Source organism: Mytilus galloprovincialis, chromosome 7 (assembly GCF_965363235.1).
Source record: "Mytilus galloprovincialis chromosome 7, xbMytGall1.hap1.1, whole genome shotgun sequence".
Taxonomy (NCBI): domain Eukaryota; kingdom Metazoa; phylum Mollusca; class Bivalvia; order Mytilida; family Mytilidae; genus Mytilus; species Mytilus galloprovincialis.
Genome location: NC_134844.1, coordinates 57,036,061 through 57,062,746, shown reverse-complemented (window position 1 = coordinate 57,062,746; position 26,686 = coordinate 57,036,061). Strand labels below are relative to the sequence as shown.

At 32.5% G+C, this 26,686-nt stretch overlaps 1 protein-coding gene and 1 long non-coding RNA gene across 2 annotated transcripts; both read left to right on the top strand.

The window, feature by feature from the left end:
- Positions 1 to 413: 413 nt before the first annotated feature.
- On the top strand, positions 414 to 7,543 carry LOC143081801 (sialate:O-sulfotransferase 2-like). Its single transcript, XM_076257495.1, has 5 exons — positions 414 to 585; positions 1,892 to 1,910; positions 3,036 to 3,190; positions 5,000 to 5,156; positions 6,305 to 7,543. The coding sequence occupies exons 1-5, from the start codon at positions 529 to 531 to the stop codon at positions 6,556 to 6,558; spliced, it is 642 nt and encodes a 213-aa protein (XP_076113610.1). The 5' UTR covers positions 414 to 528; the 3' UTR covers positions 6,559 to 7,543.
- Positions 7,544 to 10,244: 2,701 nt separating this feature from the next.
- Positions 10,245 to 12,648, top strand: LOC143083351 (uncharacterized). Its single transcript, XR_012980659.1, has 2 exons — positions 10,245 to 10,382; positions 11,964 to 12,648. It is a non-coding gene; the product is annotated as an uncharacterized LOC143083351 (long non-coding RNA).
- Positions 12,649 to 26,686: the final 14,038 nt, after the last annotated feature.

Below are 26,686 nucleotides of genomic sequence, written 5' to 3'. Positions count from 1 at the left end.
ATTCTATTTTACCTCAAGCGATGCATTGCTTGTACATTAGATTTCTGGAAACTTTTGTTTTACAATTCTATCAGAATTCTTTAATATAAAAAGAAGCTTTTACTAACTATTCAAATAATCGACACATTTTCTGCTTTTCAATTAGATTTAAACTTCTAAATTTTTGTCTTTAATTGTGCAAAATTGGACATGTTAACATGTATAAGCTATTGTTAAAAATAATTTCTTTCGGATACTCATCCACAATATATATCATCAATATAGACATTGCTGCTTATATTATATCTTGCAGGTGAAATTTGTTTTGCGTTTTTACGCATGGTTAACTTGCATTGATTATTTCCTTATACATTATTCATACTGAGGCTAGTTAGCTAGAGAAGAGTCGTTATTTGGCTATAGCAATCAAATTATTAATTCTGAATGTTTTAAAGATGTGTATTACATATAAAATATAACATTTATATTTGTTTAAAGGAGCTTCTCAAATCTGACGTTGATTCTGCCGTTTCAATTCGTAAAAGTGTCATGACTATGAAGCTGTTTGTCTTGTTGATGTGTGTTTATTCTATGGAATCATTAAAGGTAGTATTGTTTTAGTTTAATTTATATATACTTATTAAAATATTTAACGCGTCTGGCGTATTAAATTATAATCCTGGTACCTTTGATAACAATTAACTACGAGTGCATTGCACTGTCTGTTTCGCGCATTAATTTTCATATTTTTATCATTTATCTATTTCTCATTGAAAATGTAATATATTATAGTTCCGTCCTATTATTTCTGATTTACCATCTCAAAAGTTTAGAACGCACTAAACATGTCTCGACGTCAATATAAAAAATATCTTTACAAACGCTAAATGGCAATCGGCATCAAGACAAAGTTTAAAAGTTAAAAATATCGTCGATGTTTTTAATAAACATGTCATTTAAATGCCGGATGTTCCTGACCTGGAACAAGCACAATCCCTCCAGTTAGGGGTTAAGCATTATACCATCCTAAAATATATGCTAGGAACATAACCCGCATCATGCAAACAACTGGTATTTTAAACAAATCTGTATTTCCTATGCAAACACTCTACGAGTGAATCAATACTATTACCAAAATATGCTATTTTTAATTACTTGACAACAGTATCGACGTACCTATATCCCTTCTGAAAAAGGCTGCTTAATGGTTTGGGTAGCTTTTGAGGTGAACGCCAATTTTTTGTGCTTGATAAAGAATATTCAAATAAAAGATTGGATGTAAAATACCTGAACGTAGAAGATGTAACCTTATGTTACAGCTCTCTTGCATCAAATTCAAGTTTGTTCGACCACTACTATTGGTTATGATACACTCTAATAAACAATTGTGTTAATCTATAACTGATACGATGTTTCTCATTATAATTTCATGGTAAAAATTAGAAGCTTTAAGTAAAATAAATATAAGATTTATCATTATTTTTTTCTGTTTTGTTGGAATTGTAAGGACTGTGATTTCTATCAATATGATAATATAAGAATATAGTAAGAGGCTTATTGCATTCATTCATCGGCTAACATCAATTAAAACAACAATGATGATGATAAGTCTGCTGATGAAGTTTTAGATACGGGAAGAAACTAATCTGGCATTAACCGTTCTTTTTGTTACTAGTCATTTTAATTGAAATTAAAATCGCTTATCATACCATTGGACTGAAACGAAGGCTGGCCATCCATTTATATAATATTACTTCATAAGGCTTTGTATATTATTGCTATATATACATTATAATCTATTCCTTAATGTCTTAAGCTTTCTTGGATTAAAACTTAATTATATCCGGTGAAAATACGGAATTTAAAAAGTATTATCTTTTGCTTTTTTGTATTGAAATTCTTTATTTTTCAGTGTCAGGTACAAATTATTGGTGAGTTTCTTTGTCTAATAGTTCATGTAAATTGTTTCCATATGATACTAATACTTATTATTATACTTCAGTGTGTTTTTTCTATATAAAAAGTAATGAAATAGTTGTGCTATTTCATTCCACAGAACCATTTGCCAGTCAATCATCTTTCCCGTACTTTCATGCTTATTTTTCATTGGACGATAATGATGTCATTGACTACTCTGCTTGGTTACGTATGCTTTGCAACGTCAAACTCCCGCTAATATTGTAAACGGTGGAATCTGTTTGTGTTGATTGTAATTTCACTTATAAGAAGCAATTATAAAAAAGAAAAAAAAATCTTCACTGGGAATTTTTTAAAGATCTAAAATATAGTACCTTATTCTTAATATGGGTTCGCTCTCCGTATATAAAAAGTGAATTTGCGTTTGGTGTATTTTAGCTAGAATTTGTTTTAAGCACAGAAAGTTTAACATAAGTATTTCTTGTCTTGATTGAAATTAATGAAATATTTATTAATACAAAACGAATTATAAAAAAAAGTATAGTTCATCATGTGCATATAAAGTTATGTGACATTTTTGTTTTCTTTCAGATGATATATATATACACTTTTAGAAAATTATTTATTTGGTATATATATAAAATACTTAATGGCTGTGTTGTTCAGTATAATAAAACACCTAATGACTGGGTGTGCGGGTAATAGTAAGTTTGTTGTCCCTTCGCATACCAACTATTGCTCTCGGCTTTGCCTCGAGCAATAGTTGGTACCTCAGGGACAACAAACTTGCTATTACCCTCACACCCAGTCAATAGGTGTATATTATTTTTCTCGCTCGATATTATAAAATGTCTTTCGGTTTGTGGTTTTGTCATCAGGAAGATACAATTTCCGACAAACAGATGCTATGAAGGGTTTAAATAAACGGTATTGGATACAATTTATCATTTTTTTTCTGCTTTCAAAATTGCTCAAAATTCATCTTTTTTCTCCTCATTCACACAGAAAGGTAAATTGCATGTTTGAACAGCATTAAACTTCTACGCTAAGTAAAAATGGCAAATGATTTGTCTTGACATTTTTTGTTTACCAATATGTTCATGTTATCCCACAAAGGTATTCAATTGTCATTTGAACAGATAGTAATGATTACGTTGGATGTTTCGTTGATACACGTACAAGACGACTGTTACCACATAAATATTGGTTGAACGGAAATAATCCCCCAGATTTGGAAAACAACTTGTGTATGCTTTACTGTAAAGAACAGAGTTACATGTACTTTGGAACACAGGTAAAGTTAATAAGCACGTGTCAGCAAAAAACAATGTGTGTTTTAAACGTTAGACATGTTATTGTAAAATTTATAGTAATTTTGTTGATTAGAAGCAAATGAAGGCATTGCTACACAGCAGCTGTCAATTTTTATGATCTTTCATTGCTTTTCATACAACAGTCTATGTACATGATGTAGGGACACGATTTGTAGTTGTATTATTCAAAATGTATATTTTTAAATACAGAACTAGATCATTTTTTAGATTAACAGATACAACATTTTAAAAATAAAAATAATGATAATAATGTTATAGTCAAATCGCACATAAAACGTTTAAAACATGTTTAATCTTACTTCTTCTTATTGTGAACTACATCACAGGTTCCTTTTTGTCGAATGTAGCGTAAACAAATTATAGATCTACAAGACTTCGTTAACAGCATTATCAAAAATTTGCAGTCATTACTTTCGAAGATAGAATACAGGACAATTAACAAGTTGACTTGTTTAATGTTAACAAAATACTTCAAACAAAACAAACATGCCACACAACCAGGTTTAACCAACCATTTTTTTTCCTTAAAATGTCCTGTACCAAGTCAGGAAAATGGCCATTGTTATATTATAGTTCGTTTCTGTGTGTGTTACATTTAAAATTTGTGTTTCTGTTGTGTCGTAGTTCTCCTCTTATATTTGATACGCTTCCCACGGTTTTTGTTTGTAACCCGGATTTGTTTTTTTCTCAATCGATTTATGAATTTCGAAAAGCGGTATACATGTACTACTGTTGCCTTTATTTACAAACAAATGTGAAGAATTTATGCTGGTGAAGAAATACGAAACGATATTATATATCATATTTTACCTCTGTCAAATTTGGACACTTCTCAAAGATGGTAAACTTAATGCATATTAGTATGTATATAAATAAACCTGGAGCACTGGGGAATTTTGCCGAACGACATATCAGTGCGTATTGCAGACGCGTATTCGCATCATCATTTGTATCTCTTATATTGGATATTTTAAGTAGGCCACCTCTTTACAAACATTCGGTTATGTTAATATGGCATGTAGGAAGTAATCGCAAGAACAGTGCACAATGTATCGCAATAGGCTACTGGCAGAAAGACTGAATTAGTATTTGCTTTTCGTAAATTAAGACTTGTTGACACCCAAATTACTGTTTCAGATATGAATTTGGTTTATTACTGTCTGTACAAAGCATATGAAAGGGATAACAATGACACATAAGTCAACAGTTACAGGTCATTACCTTCGATAATGATCAAAACTCATACTGCATAATTAGCTATAGTCAGTGATAAAAGGACCAAAATGACAAATATAAAACATTTCAAACGAAAGAACAAACTACCCGAGTTAAGCACATATATAATTATCAACGAAAAGCTGATAAATACGATGTATAGTTACAAAAGACAACCACTCAATTACAGGCTACTTACTTTAGACAGGCATGTACAGAAATAAGTTGAAAAATGCTAAATTCATCAGCTCGAATCACGCAAAAAGATGTCCAACCCAACAACCAAAAAAGGCAATAAGTACAGATATGAGAGTATTAACAATCATGACAGCTTACTGAAGTCAATGACTAACAACTCATAAAAAGTAATGAGTTTAAGACTAAAATATCGAACAGTGCACATCCAACATCCAACTGATTTAGCGTAAAGTTCTCATTTACATAAATTCCCAATAATATAATAGCCCCAATCGTCGTTATCATAAACACTATTATTAAATTCACACGTCCATACTGTTGACCTTAACCAAAGATACAGATTCAATTATTTTTAGAACGCTAAAGAATGCTTCTGTGGGGATGACCCTTATCAGTACGGCCCTGGAGATGTAATCGATTATTACCTCGGGGATAATGATTGTGATCAGCCGTGTCGTGGCGATTCTGAGCAGATCTGTGGAGGTGGATGGAGGCTATCAGTGTATGAAACAGGTAATGAGACTGAATCATGAATATGCATGGACATTTCAAGATAAGGTTGTAGGATTATTTGAAAAACGATAGTGAAAAACATAATCAAATATTCTTTATTAAATAATATGAAACTCCAATGAGTATTTCCAGCTAAATTTTTTACCATTCCTTGTTCAAATTTCTTACAATTCTTCATTGGCAAAAAGCTATCACATCTAAATCAAATTCTCATAAAACATGTAAAAAAAACTCAAACATATCCTTATGATGCGGTTCCTTGATGTAGTTTCAAAGCTCTGTTTCTGTTATCTTTTCTGTTGCGTCCTGATATTTTTTGCAGTCAGATTCATGTTTTTAGTGCTACTGTTTCGCTCCTTTGTTTTGTCCCATTTCGGTCGGTTATTATATAATGTGATGATGCCAATAGTATTACTTTTGCTGAATATCGTCTATTTGTCTTCTAGTTTGGTAGGGAGAAACACAACTAATTTCAAACATTAATAATAACATGACACATTTGATGAAATAGAAACTTCCATCAATTACAAATGTTGAACACAACACGACGACTGCCATATACAGCGCGTTTGATATCAACCCCGGGTTTTGGTGGGCTTCATGTTGCGCAGTCTTTGATTTTTTTCTATGTTGTGTTTTAGACCGGTTTGTTTTTCTATTTCAATCATTGAGCTGTAATTTTTGTTTTGACTTACACGTTTGAATTTACCATTAGTATCTTAATTAGTATCATTCGCCATTCTTTTGAAAAGCGCATATATCCATTAAGTACATACAAATCAAAGCACACAAACAAAAACACCAATGAATTTCAAACTTCTCCAAAACAGGAACGACATGAGAAGCGTCAATAATTGAATGTGTTGTGCACCTAAGAAAATAAATTAAGTTAAAAAGTTGCTAATATTCAGTACGATTTATCCTTTTATCGCTGAAAGAGGCTCTTTGTATCGTTTTTTCACTGGTTAAGAATCGTCAAAAGTTTAGTTAAATCCTTCGCATTTCCTTTATATAAATGACAACAATTACTTTGAATTCCAAAACACATAGAAAGAACTTAAAAAAAAGTTATATCAGTTGACTAATAATGAAAGGTTTTTGTATAAAAGAGTTAACTAACTACTTACACTTTTACATGTGCATTTCAGGATATCTTCCCTTAAAACAAGGACATATTCAGTATAAGCTATTTTTAAACAGCACGATTCTTACAGCACCGGCCAACCAAGTTATGACATCAAGTAGCAATATTGATTGTGCACTGTACTGCAAAATATTGGACTCCTGTAAGGTGTATGTGATTTCCACAGAAACAGGACAGTGTAGTTTGTATAACAGCTACACCATTATGTGCGAGGGAGTCCAGCAAGTAGATGGATTCCAAGTTTATATGATGAAATGAGTATAAAAAAATACTGGTGAAAAAGGACTGTGATCTTCTTTTTTTTTTACTTCAGTTGACTCTTGAAAATGTTATAGCTATAATCTAGAACAGTCACATGTTTATATATATATTGTTTGATACTTTGTACGGCATGTTGGATTTCGCATGACTCTTAAACACATTTTATTTAAAATTTGATAATTCGCAAGAAGTACATGTGTAAATGTTTTGACTTCAGAAAGAATTGAATGCTTCTTTTAATAAATTTATTAGGTGCAAAAAGGTTGAACAAAGCAATTAATACTGCTTAATTTTATATTAGATGTTTTTTTCTTTATACTGAACTACAAGTGTATCAACATGTTTATATTTCATGGTGGCATTGTTGGACGTACAAAATGTATAATTCTAACTTGTATGAAGGTTAACTTGGACTATTTTAAATGCAATGATCCATATGTGGCGACATGTGCCACATGGGAATCAGGATCTGTTTACCTTCCGGAGCACTTGGGAACCCTCTACCAGGTGTTGGTGGGGTTCGTGTTTGATAGTCTTTAATGTTGTGTTGGGTGTACTACTGCTTGTCTGGGTTTTTTTCTGTTTTAGACATTGACTATTTTCGATTTATTGGTATGAAAGTCCCTCTGGTATATTTTGCCCCTCTTTAAGCATCAGTCCGATCTTTGCAAAAGAAAACAAAGACATATGTCTACACTGAACTTTAGAGCTGAATGCTACAGACTGTAAACTTTGACACAGCAGTGAGTTGAGCAACTGGCAGCAGAAAGATCCCATGTTGTCAGCTCACCGCCGGAGATAGTCTTCGTGTTTTTTCTTTATGTGCCGACATTAAAATTAACCTTATAGTTTACAGTTCGTCGATGTTATAGTTGAATCTTGGCAAATATTTAAAGTACTGAAAATAACAAAGATTGTATTTTTTAGCCAGCATGTTGTAAAAACGACGAACCAAAAATTCCAACCTTATATATTACTAATAAAGGAAAATGTATAGCTGTAAACTTGACAAATGTTAATTAAAAATTATACCAATCAATGCCTAATTTCCGATCGTATTAAGAAACTGGTTCAAACGGAAAGGTTTTCAAAGCAGACCAAACTGTTAAATATATAAGCAGCATAACTTTATCAGATGAAACTACGAATACTAAAAATCCAGTCTAAAAACAAGGCATAGGTTCGCTGGTGTGTTCTAGTTTTATTTTCAAGAATTTCTATAATTCGAGAGAAGGCAGAACTTTTAGGACAGCGATAGAATCGATTGTTTGTTTTAAAAAAATAATTGATAGACTTTTTACAGGCTAACGTGTAATCATGTGTGTCCGAACATTAAAGAAGTTTGTTTAAAATTCGATCATCCAGAAATGTTACTTGTCTAGGCAAATAGATGTAGGAAGATGTGGTATGAGTGTCAATGAGACAACTCTCCATCCAAATACCAATTTTTAAATTTTTTAAGTAAACCATTATAGATCAAGGTACGGTCTTCAACACGGAGCCTTCACACCAAACAGCAAGCTATAAAGGGCCACAAAAAACCTAGTGTAAAATCATTCAAACGGGAAAACCAACGGTCTAATCAATGAAAAAATAATTAAACCACATAAACAAACGGCACCTACTGAACAGCGGATTCACAAGTAAAAGTTTGTTAAAATTTACAGCAGAGTCACAAGATACAGTTTGTTTAAATTTATTTAACTTAAAAAGTATATAAAGAACATAAAAATTTAGAAAAATACATCTTTAATGCATTTAAAATCGGCGATCAGTTGTTGCATATTTAATTATGGCATACATTCACAATAAAAATTCATCGCACCTCAAAATATCCGATATAGAAAATAATCGCTCATTCTATCTCCTTTATCTGCAATAGAATACTCGCGTGTGACAGTGAAAATAGAATATCTGACTTTGCACTTTGTATACACTGCTACTATACAGTACGTTATAAAGCTACAAACAAGTAAAATAACAAACATACAGAACTCCGAGGAAAATTCAAAACGGAAAGTCCACAATCAAATCGAAAAATCAAAATCTCAAACACATCAATCGAATGGATAACAACTGTCATAGTCCTGACTTGGAACAGGCATTTCCTTGTGTACATAATGGTGGATTAAACCTGATTTTATAGCTAGGTAAACTTCTCACTTGTATGACAGTCGCATAAAATTCCATTATATTAACAACTATAAAAGTACAGAGCCACGTAAAATGTAACAAGAAACACAAAAAGGCATATAAAAGACAAAAACACAAATGCACGGTTATCACTTATGTTTAGTGTTGCATTATAGATTCCTATAATACACGTAACTAATTGTCAAAATCTCCGAAAACAACTATCCATCAAATGTAAACAACGGGTGTATCTTATCTTGTGTATTGTTTATTTTGATTTCATCTAACTAATTTTAGAGAATATTTCAAAAGAAATTACGATTGTTGACGCAAAATAATGGCCTGGATTAATATGAAACAATGACACTACTAATCTTTGAAGTTATTAAAACCACGAATGACGCAGATCTTGACTGCTTAACCGAGATTACGAAAACGTTTCACACAACATATACTGAGGCGAAAGAAAAAAAAGCATCAACCAACTGCACGTGATAAGAGAAATTAAAATATGTTACGTCGCGAAACAAAAATAAGTGCGGAATTCCGTAGGCTAAATGAATTTTACTTCTTTCATGTTATTTGAATGGGAAAAAATGGGAAGGTAGACATTAAAGGTGATATGATTTCATTTTTAATTTTTCTATTTCTTAAATAAATTATATACTGAAATACTCTTGAACTGACGGTGCTTAGATAGTATGTATGATTTAAAGATGCGTAAACAGAAAATGTTTATACAATTTGTAAGGTTTGGCGTGAAAGTGTATAGGGAGGCAGGACAATAAACTAGTATGTTTGTTGGCATAACCAAACTCATACGTGTTCATTCCTATTTAAGAAACAAATATTACCCGATCAAAAATCGGTTTAATATTTTTTTTTTTTTTTTTTTTTACTTAATTGAATATGTTGCGAGCTAGCCCCAATACTCGATTACTTTCACTTGAAACCTTATACATACAAAGTTCTTTTTCATGTAATAGGGACGATAACTAGTCAACCTAAACTAGAAACTAAATTCCAACCTTTTACAAATGATCGTTTACACAGGTACAAGTGTTATCCAAAGGGGTAGTTGCCAAAACTACCTTACTTATCTTTTTTTGTTAAATCTCTGAAAGACTAACAAGTGAACAGAACACTAAATAGTAGAAAACTAAAGACAAGACTGAGCAACACGATCCCAACCAAAAACTGGGTAAAATCGCAGGTGCTCAGAATGGTAAGCAGACTCCACATGTGGCACCCTTCGTGTTGATCATTGATACAGTAATTAACTAAATTAACAAGCCTTTAACCGCAGACCAACTCAGCTGATATTAAACATTATAATTAACGGCTTCCTTAATTTGAAACAAAATTCAAGCAATTACTTTTCAAAAAGATTTCTATGTTCGATAAACATTTCACAACTTCAAATGTATCCACAAATCTCCGGCGTCATCGTATATATTTTTTTTATTGACAAGGAATACGACTATGTAAATGCAATTGGTGCGGTTTTTAAATCATACATATTGAGTATATGTACTACGCATTAAGGTTCTAATCTTCATCTGAGTATTATCTAGTCACTTGAGATTAGCGGCTAATAAAATAACTATATAAACTAGTCACTGTCCAGATAAAAGACAAAACTGGACAAAGCTATTATTTTGTTTATACACGAAAAAGCAGACGAAGCTGTAAGTATATTATATATTAATTTATATATATATATATATATTCGTGTGTATTTGTTTATTATTATTAAATTGATTTTTTTTTCTTTTCTGGCAAAATACATTCAAAATATAGAAATAAAAAGATGATTACAATTAAGACAACTTTCCACCAAATAACAAATGACTTAGAAGTTAACAATTATGGGCTAAATTACAAACTTCAACACTGAGCAAACCCATACCGCTTAGTAAGCTGTTAAGGTCCAAAACAACAAATGAATCTATATTGGACGTTAAATAAATGACATTGAATTTGACTTTATTGTTAAGACTTATTTCAAGAAGAAATGATTCAGAATTAAGCTGTTTTATTTAAAATTACCATGTTCTGTTCTGTTATTTCATTCAACATTCCCATGTTCTGTTCTATTATTGAATTTAATGTTCCCGTGACCTGTTTTGTTCTTTTATATTTAACATTACCATGTTCTGTTCTATTATTTCATTTAACATTCCAATGTTCTGTTATGTTATTTCATTTATAATTATCATGCTTTGTTTTTAATCTTTTATTTAACATTCCCGTGTCCTGTTACATTTATTTCTAAATCATTCTGTTATACCATTTAACATTCCCATGATCTGTTCTGTTATTTCATTTATTTCGTATAACAACCCATGTTCTGCTAGGTTATTTCATTTAACATGCCCATATTCTGGTATGTTATTTCATTTAAAATTCCCATGTTCTGTTCATTTATTTCATTTATAATTACACCTTATATAAGAAAGCAAGATTTTGATTGGTTGATAGCCAGTGTATTTTTCGCATATTCTAATATGTTTTCCTCATTTCAAACGAATTTGCCTGTTTTTCACCACTGCCGGTGAATTTGCCTCAAATACCATGGTATTTGCCATTTTGGATATTCCTTTTTTTACCCTCGCGAGCAGCTTCCCGCCAAAAGATTTCGGATATGACGTTACATAATGAAAGCGAGCTAACGCGTATTAGAACATGTATAATTCCGCGGTTCTATGATAATATCCATTTATACCCTAAATTATGCATAAACATGATTATGAATTGCAGCTTGATAGTATTTATCTGCACATGTACAGAGAGTTTCAATCCAAATCTATTCGGTGTAATTAAACAGATATATCATGTTATGGAGGGGTATTTGCGAAAAATACCAGTCTTGGGACAGAATTTCCCTCGCCTGGCGGCTCGGGAAATTTCACAGTCCCTTGACTGGTATTTTTCGCAAATACCCCTCCATAACATGATATATCTGTTCTAAATTTCCATGTTCTGTTCATTTATTTCATTTAAAATTCCCATGTTCTGTTCATTTATTCCATTTAGCATGCCCGTGTTCTGCTAGGTTATTTTATTTAACATGCCCATGTTCTGTTATGTTATTTCATTTAACATTCCCATGTTCTGTTCATTTATTCCATTTAATTAGCCATCACATGTTCAGGTAATTTATTTAACATTCACATTTTCTGTAATTTCGTTTGACATGCGTATGATCTGTTAATTTTATTTAATAATCACATGTTAGATGTTACTTTATTTTCGCTACTCTTTTGTAGAAAATGCAGAGGAAAGTGATCATAGTTCTTATTGCAGTACTGTTTCTTGTTGGTACAACAATTGCAACGTGTCGTACAAACTGCGCACACAGATATCAGGATAATGTAAACAGCTGTAAAATTCATGGAGGTTCAAATGACGCATGCGTAGACAAGGCAACTGCACGCATGCTCCGTTGCATGAAACCATGTTCATCCAGGAAAAGGAGCGTGAACTGGAAGCTATTCCATGTGTAAATACTTACTTTTAAATTTGACGAGGACTGTTTTGGAGACAATTGGTCCGACAAACGAATTTATGTGACTTGATAGTTATAATGACGCGTAGTATTACACTACATCAAGTTTGTTGCATTGAATTGTACAGAAACATTCAAACTAATTTTAGTGTACATTATGCATAATAATTGTTATTTGATAGTTCAACATGAAATGCTGTGTTCTTCGTGCAATACTGACGAGGACTGTTTCGGAGTAAATGGGTCCGATATACGAATGTATGTAACTTGATAATGTCTGGTGTTCTATTACACTACACCATTGTTTTCCTTTTTTTATGCATTTAACTGTACAGATACTGTACAATACGACTTAATCTAGTGTACGTATTGAAGTTGTGTTCTTTGTGCAATGTTTTATTTATTACGTGTATGCAATACAATATAAATTATTTTCATACTACAAATGAATCTTACTTATTTTATTTTGTTTTGTCCTGGTCATTCTTTTGTCGACTACGTGCATTTATCAGGTCTTTGCTTTGTTTATTTGAAATTTCGCAAATAAGCTGTAATCGTCCCCAGTTTCCACACATTGACTTATTATGGCAAGTGTGGTATCAGAATATTCAGCAATGGATGAAGTTTAACAATCATGGTTGTATTTAACTGTTGAATGTGTTACGAAAAGAACAACAAACAAGATTCTCAAAAACAGAAAAGTCGCCAAAACGTCACATCTAGAGGTCAAAATGCGATCTTCAATAATGAGAAAGAAACATGTGAATCACCGAAATTTCATGATATCGTCAATCGTTAATGGAATCAATTAAAATGTAAATAAGATGAGATTGCAAAAATAAGACATAAGGACGCAATGAAAAGTGTAATTATTCAATTAAACACACGTATTGCAGGCACCACAAAGTCAAACGATATATGTATCAATGGGAAAAATTCGGCTCCCCCTTTCTCCCTTTTGTATCACTCCAGGTTCTTCATGGTGATGCTGTATCCTTACAAAATACTTCGAACAAAGCAACATTTACATTTAATTACTATGTACTACATTGAGTTGTTTTCAAGACATTTTCACTTTAGTTCCCGACATATTTGTTGACTCTTTGGTCAGTGTTTGAAAACAGCTGCGGTCATGATTAACTTCAATTATATGAAAACTTACGATTAGTTTATCTTGCTATAGGAACAACATGAAACACACTTGGAAGTCAAATAAAAACATGTCTTTAACAATTATACATAAATTATTCAGAGTAAATAAAACAGTTATTATACAACTATCTGACATCAACACAAATTCCGAATTCAGATTCCTCAGTCGTTTTCTTGTATTTATCTTTTCTTTGATAGCAAGAGCAATTAAGATAGAGTTTTTAAATTGGTTGATTGTTGTTTGCTTTACGTACCATGAGGCCTATTTAACCTATGTGCAGGACGAGAACAAACTAACAATAAATACAATAGGTAAATCATGATTGTAATGTACATCGTCCTGGGTGAATGTCGGAAAATGTGGACTCCACTCGAAAATAACGATTAATTGGACAGGGACGGCAATATTATCTTGAACCCGGCTGCCTACGGTACCCTCATTAGAGTTGTTGATTCTTCGTGCAAATCTAGAGCACTCTCTCCCCCTACACGAGTCATCGGATTTAAAGTTTCAATTCTGATCAGACGTGGCTGCGTATTTATACATCCCGCACAGTAAAAGCGGCGCCCTCTTTGGAAAAGTTTTACTGCCGGTTAAAAGAAGCTCAAACGTGACCATATTTCTATTCTCCAGTCCCTTTGGTCGGGGAGGTGGACTTTATGAATTACAATACAAAGTCCGAAAGGAAATGTATATGTTACTTATGCCTAACATTATTGAAATCGATTATTGTCATGAACTGATGACCACCATTCGGAATTGTTTACAGAGTATTTTTATTTTCCGGCCCTTAAACCATGAAGTAAACCTTCAAGTTTACAATTTAAGTCTGAAGTAATTTGCTAGCATTATATTGTAAATAAAGGCAACAGTAGTATACCGATGTTTAAACTCATAAATCCATGGACAAAAAACAAAATCGGGGTAACAAACTAAAACTGAGGGAAACGCATTAAATATAAGAGAACTTACCGTAGAACTGTTCTAGAAGAAGAATGGTAAAACAGGCTAGGGTTGAAAATGTTAATGAAGTCTCGTCAATATAAATATAAGGATATGGTGTATGATTTCCTATCAAGACACTATCCACCAAAGGATGTGGATGTACAGTGGAGATCACTTCTTACCTCTCAGTAAATCTGTCAGGAGAACTGTTCTAGAACAGTACGTAGAACTGTCAGCCTGACACCTTTTAGTCAGTTCTAGGTTAGAACTGTTCTAGCTAGAACCATGGAAGTATTATATTGTCAATATAATACTTCCATGCTAGAACTGATTTGGTCAGTTCTACCTAGAACTGATTTGGACAGTTCTACCTAGAACTGATCCTGACAGTTCTACCCTAGAACAGTTTTAGACAGTTCTAGCTAGAACTGACCAAATATTTGGTCAGTTCTACTTCTAGAACAGTTCTACGGTAAGAATTGATTTCTAATTCTACGGCTAGAATTGATTTTTATAAATTCTATGGCCAGAATTGATATATAAATTCTACGGCTAAAATTGATTAATAAATTCTACGGCTAGAGTTTATTTATAAGTTTTAAGAACTTAATATAAAGGCTTGGGTAAAATAGCGATTTAAATTATATAGAGTTTTGCTACTTTGCCGTTTTTATTTCAGATTTATAATCGGCAAGAGAACATATTTAACCCCGCCATATTCTGCATGTATGTGCCTGTTCCATCAAGTCAGGAGCATGTAATTCAGCGTTTTTCTTGTGTTGATGTGTTACATAAATTATTTGTTTTTCTTTCATTTTTTAAGAAAAAAACCAGGTTCAACCCACCATTTTTTTCCTTTAACACAAAACCAGGTTCAGCTCACCATTTTTTCCTTTAACACAAAACCAGGTTCAACCCACCATGTTTTCCTTTAAAAATGTCCTGTACCAAGTCAGGAATATGGCCATTGTTATATTATAGTTCGTTTCTGTGTGTGTTACAATTTAACGTTGCGTCGTTTGTTTTCTCTTATTTTTTAGTGTAAATTACCATTGCGATAAGACGTGTCACGGTACTTGTCTATTCCAAATTCATGTATTTGGTTTTGGTGTTATATTTGTTACTCTCGTGGGATTTTGTCTGATGCTTGGTCCGTTTCTGTGTGTGTTACACTGTAGTGTTGTGTCGTTGTTCTCCTCTTATATTTAATGCGTTTCCCTCAGTTTTAGTTTGTTACTCCGATTTTTTTTTGTCCATGGATTTATGAGTTTGAACATCGGTATACTACTGTTGCCTTTATTTGTACATAAATTAGGCCGTTAGTATTAGGGGGCATTATTATTTGAATTGTTTTACATTTGTTATTCCGGGAGTCAGGATGGCTCGTAATCACATAACAAAATTATCAGACCTCATTAACCAAATGCAATATCTGTTAAAGAGTAGTTTTCATACCTCGGACGGACCTGTTTAATAAAAATCTTTTGACCGCATCAATCTAAACTGCCATTATTTGCCCTTTCTTTCTGCAAATCTATATAGCTGGACAGTACTTCAGTTTTAATTTTAGTCTAGAGGGACTGTAATATACAAATTACTGCAATATTGGAAAACAATTTTGTTCGCATCAACATATAGTGACAGCATGCAGGGGCAGATCCCGCCATTTTAAAAAGGCGGGGGGGGGGGGGGTCCCAACCATGAGTAAAGGGGGGGTTCCAACTCTATGCTCCTATTCAAATGCATTGATCGTAAAAAAAAAGTGAGGTTCCAACACCTGAACCCCCTCCCCTTGATCCTCCAATGAGCATGTCCTCTTTTTATTCAAAATATTGAATCATAAACAAATATCAGTAGTTTTTATACTTTAGACTGAGTCGTGTAATAAAATCTTTTGACCGCATCAACCAAAACTTACCATAATTGCTTTTTTTTATGTAAATCTATATAGCTGCACAGTAATTCAGTTATAATTTTAGGTCAAGAGGGACTGTAGTATATAAATAACTGCAATAATTGGAAAACAAATTTTTTTCTCGCATCAATTTAGAGTGACAGCATTTCCTATCTTTATTCAAAATATCGCATCAGAAACAAATATCAGCAAATGATCAGTAGTTTTCATACCTCAGACTGACTCGTGTAACAAAATTATTTGTCTGCATCAATCAAAACTGACCATATTTGACAGCATCAACCAAAACTGAACATATTTGACCGCATCAACCAAAACTGACCATATTTGCTCTTGTTTATGTAACTCTTATATATATATATAGTCGCATAGTAAATCTGTAATATTTTTATGTAAGGATGGATTGTATAATCATGAAAATACAAATGATAGAAATATTGGAACACAATGCTACCTAATTTCATTTGCATCAATTTAGAGTGCCAGCATGTCCTCTTTTTATTGAAAATATTGCATCATAAACAAATATCAGTAGTTTTCATACCTCAGATTGACTGGTATAACAAAATTATTTGTCTGCATCAACCAAAACTGACCATACATGTCTGTATTTGCACATTATTATGTACATGATGTCAATCTTAATAGCCACAAAGTAAATCACTTATATTTTTATATCAGGATGGATTGTTTAATTTAATGAAAGCAATATTGGAAAACAAAATTATGCTCGCATCAGTTTAAAGTGCCAGCATGTCCTCTTTTTATTCAAAATTTTGAATCGTAAACTAATTTCAGTAGTTTTGATATCTCAGACTGACTCATGAATATAACAAAATTATTTGTCCGCATCAACCAAAACTGACGATATGTGACAGCATCAACCAAAACTGACCATATTTACACTTTATTATGTAAATCTTTATATATATAACTCGTCTAAACATCTCTTTGCGAAAGCAAATTTACAGATCTAACATTGTTGGGTTGATGTTTAGACGAGTTGTATATACATTATGTACACAGCCATGTATCACCATCATTGATGGCGATCCGATGGATACATCTGTTGTAGAGTTGTCACTGACTCAGACGTACTTATAATCCCGGCGAGGGAAGAACCAAATATTTGCGAAAGCAAATTTACAGATCTAACATTGTTGGGTTGATGTTTAGACGAGTTATATATATATATATATATATATATATATATATATATATATATATATATATAGCGGCATAGTAAATCACTTATAGTTACATATCACGATGGATTGTATAATTCAAATGACAGCAATATTGGAACACATTGGCTACAAAAAAATTTCCCCATCCAATTAGAGTACCAGCAAGTCCTCTTTTTATTCAAAATATTGAATTGTAAACAAATTTCAGTAGTTTCTATATACATGTATCAGACTGAGTCGTTTTAACAAAATTATTTGACCACATCAACCAAAACTGAACTTATTTACCATGTTTATTTTTTATCATGTAAATATATATATGGCCTCATTCATTCATTGTAAACCAATAATATTTCTATGTCAGGACGGATCGTATGATAAAAATGACACCAACCTTGGAACACAATACACCTTATTCAGTTATTGCTAATCATGGCCGACCCGGCCTCTTGAACGTTTGAAGCATACAACAATCACTTTTCCATTGTGGCGTCAGATATTTTGTTTTATGACGTCAAAACTTTACGGGAACCTGTGTGATATCCAGTAATGGCAGACAAATAGCGATAAGGTGAAACATACATAAATAAAGAGATAAATGAAAAATGAACAGATTGATGCCTGATTTATATAATTCCAAGGCCGCCAGTCGGCACCAGAAGCGACGAAGCAGCGCATCTATTTTGGGTGGGCAAATATCCACTTTTTTATATGGGACGAGCTCTGACGTCCCACGGCCCCAGCTTGTCTGGCAAAACAGCCGTTGGACGTCAGAGTAATCTCGGACTAGGTGCAAATGTATATAGTTTTTGTACGTTATACAACACTTTTTTCATTAATATCCCATAATTCATCCACTGTACAATTTTCGTTTGAACATTTGTCAAAACAGAATCTTAAATGAATGTAAATCCAAGGAAAACAAGGTAAATTACGATAAAATTCCATGAATTAAATGTGGAGTTATATTTAGGAAGAGACTGTTAAAAACGGGGAACGAAGAAACGTAAACAATGATGTTTCCGTATTCAATCTTATAAAAATATTTCTCCGATGAGTTGGATAACCTTCTATTAACTTCGATATATGTACATGTAACGTTTGATCAGTAAAAAATATAGAATATCTGCTATTATATAGCGAAGTAATATTGGAAGTGATTTATTTCTTCTAAATTCTAAAGTGCCCTTACTGCAGTGACGTCATTTAGAACTGTTCTACAGTCCTGACTGATTTAGTCAGTTCTGCTGACAGTTCTACGGTTAGAACTGATTAAGACAGTTCTACCCTAGAACTGATCCTGACAGTTCTACCCTAAAACTGATCCTGACAGTTCTACATAGAATTGGTTTAGTCAGTTTTACCTAGAACTGATTCTGACAGTTCTACCTAGAACAGTTCTAGGGTAGAACTGTTTTAGGTAGAACTGTTCTAGGACAGGTTAGAACAGTTCTATGACAGATATTCTGACAGTTCTAATGAGAGGTTAAAAGTGATCTCCACTGTAGCTAATTATAGATCATCGTATGACCTTCAACAACGAGCAGAACATACACCGTATTTCCCGGCATTTAAAAAAATATGAAACTGTTACAATTCAAACTAGAAACCCGACTTGATTTCTGTAACAATAAACGAAAATCAAAGTCAGAAAGTATCTAGTATGTTTGCTTACATTAATTTTTGTTATCCTTTCGGTAAATGACACATCTTGGAAATGAATGCTGGGTTGATACACAGTTTTAAATTTCGTTTATTTACTGTTGTCTGGTTGGTGTGTAATTATAGGCATTTTATACATGTAATAGTATTAATGAAATTTATCCTGTTGAGCTTACTTTAAATAAAGTTAATACTAACAATGACCACTGCCCTTTTCTCGATCTTGATATCTATATCACTAATGGAAAGCTGAATACTAAAATTTATGATAAAAGGGATGATTTTTCATTTCCTATCATTAATTATCCGTTTTTAGATGGTGACGTTCCCTTGTCACCATCTTACGGTGTTTATATATCTCAACTTGTACGATTCCCTCGTGTATGTAACAATGTTTTAGATTTTAACGAGAGAAATTTATGTATTACTGAAGAATTATTACACCAGGGTTTTCGATATCACAAACTAGTCAAAACATTTACTAAATTTTATCATCGGTATAAAGACATCATTCGTAAATATTGCTCAACATGCAGACTTCTAATACGTTCAGGTATTTCACATCCAATTTTTTATGGAAATATTCTTTATAAAGCACAAAGGTGTCAGTATTCACCTCAGAAACTTACAAAACCTTTGAATAGACTTATTAAGAAGGGATATAATTACGATACTGTTGTCAAGTCATTAAAGATTGCATATTTTGGCGTTAATATTGAGTCACTGATAAGGTCTTTGCATCGGAACTAAACACATTTATTCTAAAAACAGTTGTTGGCATGACACGGGTTATGTTCTTCTCATATATGTTATGATGGTATGATACTAAACCCCTAACGGGAAGGATTGTGCCTGATGTTCATATGATGAAATCATAATCTTTCAGTCAGTTTAATTGAAGTCTGGAGCTGGCATGTCAGTTAACTGCTAGTAGTCTGTTGTTATTTATGTATTATTGTCATTTTGTTTATTTTCTTTGGTTACATCTTCTGACATCAGATTCGGACTTCTCTTGAACTGAATTTAATGTGCGTATTGTTATGCGTTTACTTTTATACATTGGTTAGAGGTATAGGGGGAGGGTTGAGACCTCACAAACATGTTTAACCCCGCCGCATTTTTACGCCTGTCCCAAGTCAGGAGCCTCTGGCCTTTGTTAGTCTTGTATTATTTTAATTTTAGTTTCTTGTGTACAATTTGGAAATTAGTATGGCGTTCATTATCACTGGACTAGTATATATTTGTTTAGGGGCCAGCTGAAGGACGCCTCCGGGTGCGGGAATTTCTCGCTACATTGAAGACCTGTTGGTGACCCTCTGCTGTTGTTTTTTATTTGGTCGGGTTGTTGTCTGTTTGACACATTCCCCATTTCCATTCTCAATTTTAATAGTGGTGTTAATATGCACTTCGTAATTGCTGATTCGTTTAGCCTACAATCAGAAGTTCTTCACCAAGACGTTCATTATAAATATAAAATGAGAATTTATGGTATGATTGCCAATAAGACAAATCTTTTCTTGCCACAATGAATTAATCATCGTGCACCTGTGTCCTATAGGCACCATGGATAGTCGCATTTGTCATCCATTCTTATGATTATTCAGTTTTGGTTATTTTGGGAGAAAAACGAAAAAAAGGCGTCCGGATATTGATTCCGTCATCGAACGGACTTTTAAGTCATAAACAAGACTTCCGTTTAGAACTGTTTTTAAATAGCACATAATTTTCAAAAGTACTTGGGACAGAACAATTATTTTCACGGTTTTCTGTATACTATGATCATACATATATACTATAAATAAAATGTATTTGCTATTTACTATCAATTCCAAGTTTACTATCCACGGCTGTCGCTGATGTGGTCGCTGATATATTATATAAAGAGTCTCTATATAGCTATATTAGTGACTGCTGTGGATAGTTAGTTGACTAGGGATAGTAAATGACAAATACGCTTTATTTTTAGTATATGCAGAGACATTATGTATTATATGTCTCTGGTATATGTATGTTCATAGTATACAGAAAAACAGAAAACAAGCAATAACGGACTTTGAAAAAAGAGTGGGAGGTCTAAAACAAAATTGTCCTGTCCGCAGGCTAAAACTGTTGATACCTTTCCTGAAATTAGCCAGTCATAAAATATTTAACGAAAATTCATCCTACAACAGTTTACATACTTTCAACAACGCACTAAATGCCCGCGACTTCGCGGGTGTGTTCTATTAGAGTCTTAATTCAGCTGACTAACTCAAAACTATATAAATTCAGAAGGATTCGATAATGCTTATTTTGTAAATTAAAGTCTAACGTAATAGATCAATGAATTCCGTATAAATAGTATATGTATTGCTAAAACTAAACTTTGTTTTTCTTTAATAATTTGTCTGGATCTGTATATACATAGGATAAAATTTATCCATTCTAATGAAATTTTTCTTTCGAGTTCGATGCATTTCCGTCAAAAACTCTGGTTTTAGTGAACGTCATTTGTGCGTTTAGGGGCGTCGTCACTTCCATTCCAATGTTAAGCGAGTGGTTGGAAAACTATAATTCTATATTGTACGAATTATTCGGCAAATTGCATTCTCAAAATTGACAATCAGCATTGATGTCATTAGTGAATTGTCATTAAGCCTACAGAACAACCATTATTTCTAGTTTATCCTGCACAATGACGATCACTAAGACGCTTAATGAACGTAGATACATGTAGTGCAGGGATACAGGCGACCTCCTCTATCTGTTAAATGACGTCATAAAGGCGCGTATAATTGACGAGTTTTTTCCGGTGACGGATGAACTCGAAAATGGTCTATTTGCTAAAAGTTTTCGGTTTCCGTCTATATCTAGGGTACTATACATCACATTCGAATGAAACATTAATAGATGCATCTTATATATAACAAAAAGCGATCACACAACGACCTATATATAACAAGCTTGAATGACTGGCTATGGTTATTTTTCAGTTCAGGGCTACATCACGTACCGATGCAGCTTCATCAGTGCAAATATATTGGACACAAAAAGCTCACACACACACACACTTTGACTTACATTTCACCCTTGAATGACTTTGGATAATTTGTATAGCACGGGTATAACAGTCATAAAGTTGATTCCGGACGTTGATGCGTATCGAGGTCAACATGTATATTACATAAACACCAATTATGAATTCAAGCAACAAAAAAATACACGATCACATTTAGTTTTTGAGTCAACATACTATGTTTTTGTTTATAGTTTAATTCATACACATGTCTTTTTACAATAGTCACAATGAATGAGAAACCCGTTGTTATATTTCATTTATAGATGTTTAAAGACTAACCTCTGACTTTGGTCACTGTACGCGGTTCGTTGTCTTTATAGTTTGTATGTTTAGTACCGCTCGTTGTACATTCTTGAACTGTTTGTTGTGCATTTTGACTATTCAAAGCCGATCAAAATGGTAGAAATATGTATGTTAAACTACTGCATAACAAATTTTTAAATTTATTTAAGCAAGAACTTAAACTTTTTAGGGAAATATACGTTGGATTAATGTATTTTCTTATCCATGTCACACTTAAAGCAAACTTATCGAAAATCTTTGAATATGCATGAACGTATATAATTTTACGCACGGTATTCGGTCTATTTTTCATTTGACCATTTCTTGATGCATAAGTAGGACAAAAAGAAATCAATTCTGCGTATTATTAAATAATTACTGTTCTTGATTCATCATTCGGATCGACTACTGAATGAATTTCGATGAAATTTGTACAGATGGGATATAATATGATCATATTTATGGTGTGAAACGGTCCAGATAAATATCCTGTCAGTTCGCAATCGAGCGGCTATTTGCGAAATTCAAAAGAGCTGTAAGATTTGAAAATTCGAGTATACAAAAATGAAAGCAAGCATTTTGATCTATCAATATTTTCACATAAATTATAGAAAAGGTTCGCCATCTCTACATGAAAATCTGATTTTATTTAATATTACGTACACATTTTTATTTCTAACACAGCTTCTCTCATTTTTATTTTTCTTAGTAGTCTCCCTTAAATGTTACCATAGATCAATTGTTCAAGATTTTTCAGTACCATGATAATTAAGGGTATTTCAAATTTGTGACAGACAAATAAACTATGAAAACAAATGTTACTACTGACATGTGATTTTTTTAAAGATTTGTTTAAGCCTTCAATATTAAGGAAATGCTATTTTTTCATCAATTTCCACCAAGTTGTCCGTGTCTCCCCAAAATGTTACCACGTCCAAATTGAACGTTTTTTGCACGGAACGTTAATGTGACGTAATATATATAATTTTATTTTCCATTGACTGAAAGTTTAGAATGTTTGTGTCTTTACCATTTGACACGTTCTGTGTAATGATATATTTGTTGGAGGTAATTTTTAATAATTTCTTTTAAAAGGTAATAAATAAACAAGGAAATTTGACTTCCACCAAGTATTGTAAACCTTTTAATGATCTTAAAGGCGTCGAAGTTTTTGGTAAAAAATAAGTTTTCTATAATACCGAACCTTTCGACTTTGGAACATTTGAAGGCTAAAGTTGATAACATTTATACTCTTAAAGCACTAAACAGCTTTGGTACTGGCTGTATCCAAGCAATATATATGTCTAGATTTAAATACTTGTGATGAAGGAATCCTGAGCATCATAATACAGTATGTGCATTTTGCAACAATTGACATGCATGGGCAGTGACAAATATTTGAAATATATACTTTTAATAAGTAAAGATTATGAGGAAATACAGTTTATTTGTCAAAAATATATAATCAGTCATGTTTACAGTCTATTCTTTTTTAAGTAGTTAAACATCAAAATGTCAGCTTTTGTACAGAAGTCGGTTGAAATAATTAAAAAACTACGTCGAGTAACGTTACCATTACTAAATCGAACACTGTGCGTAACGTCATTATATCACCTCAAGACGATGCAATCGCATACCATCATGATCTTCGTGTGACCATGACCTCAAGATGCAAATTTTTAGGGGTATTTTCGCGAAATCTCGAATAAACTGGATTGCACTCAGGTGCTCCCAATTAGTGGGTCCATCTAGCTCCCGTTGGTTCTGATCTACGTTAAACATAAACCAAATTTCAGGAGTTTTAATTTTTAATTTGAAATGTTAGAAATGTCAAATAGTTACATAAAGGTATATTATTATCTACGGAAGCGTATTAGCGCCACACATTTTTTTTTTTATTTTTCTTCCTATGTTTGCGTTATAACGCAAACCTTTGCGTTATAACCCAAACCTTTGCGATATAACGCAAACCTTTGCGTTACAACGCAAACCTTTTGCGTTATAACGCAAACCTTTGCGATATAACGCAAACCAAATCTTATTTCTTATTTAAGATTCAAAGGAAACAGTAGTTATTAATGGAGGAGGCTGTATATAATAAAATTTATCACCTTTGTAGTAATTGCAAAGTAAACTGCTTGAATAATTAGATCATATCAATGACTAATAATGAGCAGAATAATATAAGAAGATGTGGTATGAGAGCCAATAAGAAAACTCTCCATCTAAGTCACTATTCGTAAAAGTAAACCATCATAGGCCGAATTACGGTCTTCAACACGGAGCATTGGCTCACACTAAACAACAAACTATAAAGGTCCCCAAAAACGATATCCAAGTTACTACTAGTATATATATTACAAAGAAAATTGAGTAAATTGAGGTTATACCTAAGAAAAAAATCAACCCTGCTAATATAGCTATAACCGAATATAAATATACTTCCAAAGTAAGCTCTCGTTTGAGAACTGAGTAAAGTAGGTTACATTCAAACAAGCTACCCTTTGGCAATAAATTTATAGAATGAAGATGTTTTATTGATAAAATTATGTTCTCTCTATTCAAATTGCTACCCAAGCATCTTAAAAATACTTCATTATATTAAAATGAAAATTCAATGACTTTCTATCAAAGAATCTTGATCATATTCTGAGATTTAAAAAAAATGTTTCCTTATTAATAATTCATTTTAAAGCAGAAAGATCATTTTGTCTATTTGACTTGGAGGTTTCACAATTGTATGACATTATTTTTGATCTTTCAATTTTAATATGACTATATACTAAACTATATCTATTTTCTTGTTAAATTATATACTTTTCTGATGCACAAATCAGTCTTAATTTATGTATAATTGCACTTCAATTATTCCATTATTCCTATGCATATTTATTATAATGATTTGGCCTTGTATGTATGTTTCTTTTTTTATCTACTAGTAAATCACATCCGAAATGAATGACAGACGGACATATATACAAAACTTAATGAATAATTGAAATAAAGATGTTTGCGTTATAACGCAAAGGTTTGCGTTATATATCGCAAAGGTTTGCGTTACAACGCAAAGGTTTGCGTTTAACGCAAAAGGTTTGCGTTATAACGCAAAGGTTTGCGTTATAACGCAAAGGTTTGCGTTGTAACGCAAACATAGGAAGAAAAATAAAAAAATAAAAAAAATGTGTGGCGCTAATACGCTTCCGTAATTATCAATGTATTTACCATAGAAATATACAGTACTGTTAGTAAACGGTACAGTACACATTTTCATAAACGGATAAATATTCGAAGAAACCATTATATTACAAAAGACTAGATATGAGAGATATATTCAGAAGGAAGATACGCTAACTATCTGCCCATATATCGGTTGTTATTTAAAGTTATTTTATTGTTTCATTTTTTAAACATTTTTCAAGGCGTTTTTGTGACCTTGCTTTGTAAACATGGATACGTGCGTTTTTCAAACAGTTAAAACAGCTCGAGTTAAGATTGGATTTTTTAAATTTATTGAAATGACATGGATTGCAAAAAACATGTACATGAATTTTTATATACAAATTGTGTATATAACTCGACATATTTTTAAAATCATATATCAGCTTCTCTCAGCTTGTTGTTGAACTCACAACGTCCAGAATCAAATCAAGTGTACGGCAGTGATGCCCTGTGTATATTCAAGTAAGCAAGTACGATAATTTTGGATTTTAAATTGTAAATATCATCAATATGGAAGTCATCAAATGGATATTGCCAGTTGTTGCATGTCCAATTATTACATAAAACCACAATGAAAATTCATCGCACCTCCATAAATCCCACATCAGAAATAATCGCACTTGCAGTGATTAAATTAATCGAATTCAATAATCGATATCAGGCGCGGATGTAGCCATTTTATAAAGTAGGGTTCCAACACATTCAAGTCATATAAAAGGGGGCCCAACCTTAGGTCCCCATACAAAAGAATTAGTTGTAAAACAAAATTGGATGGTCTACATTCAGATGCTTTGATAACCGTTTTGGGACTTTAATTCTGTTGTGAACAATATAAAGTCATATTCTAATGATAGTGTGTTAAAACATAAATTCAAATCAATTATTTTGGGTTTTATTTTTCAAAATGTAAACAAACACAGTTTTTCCCATCATGATCATCGTCCTTCATTCTGCAATAGTTATATTGTCGTATGATAGTGAAAAAAAAAACTATCTTGATCGGATTCCGCTCTTTGTATATACCGGTACTTTACAGTACATAATAAACCAACACAATGCACAT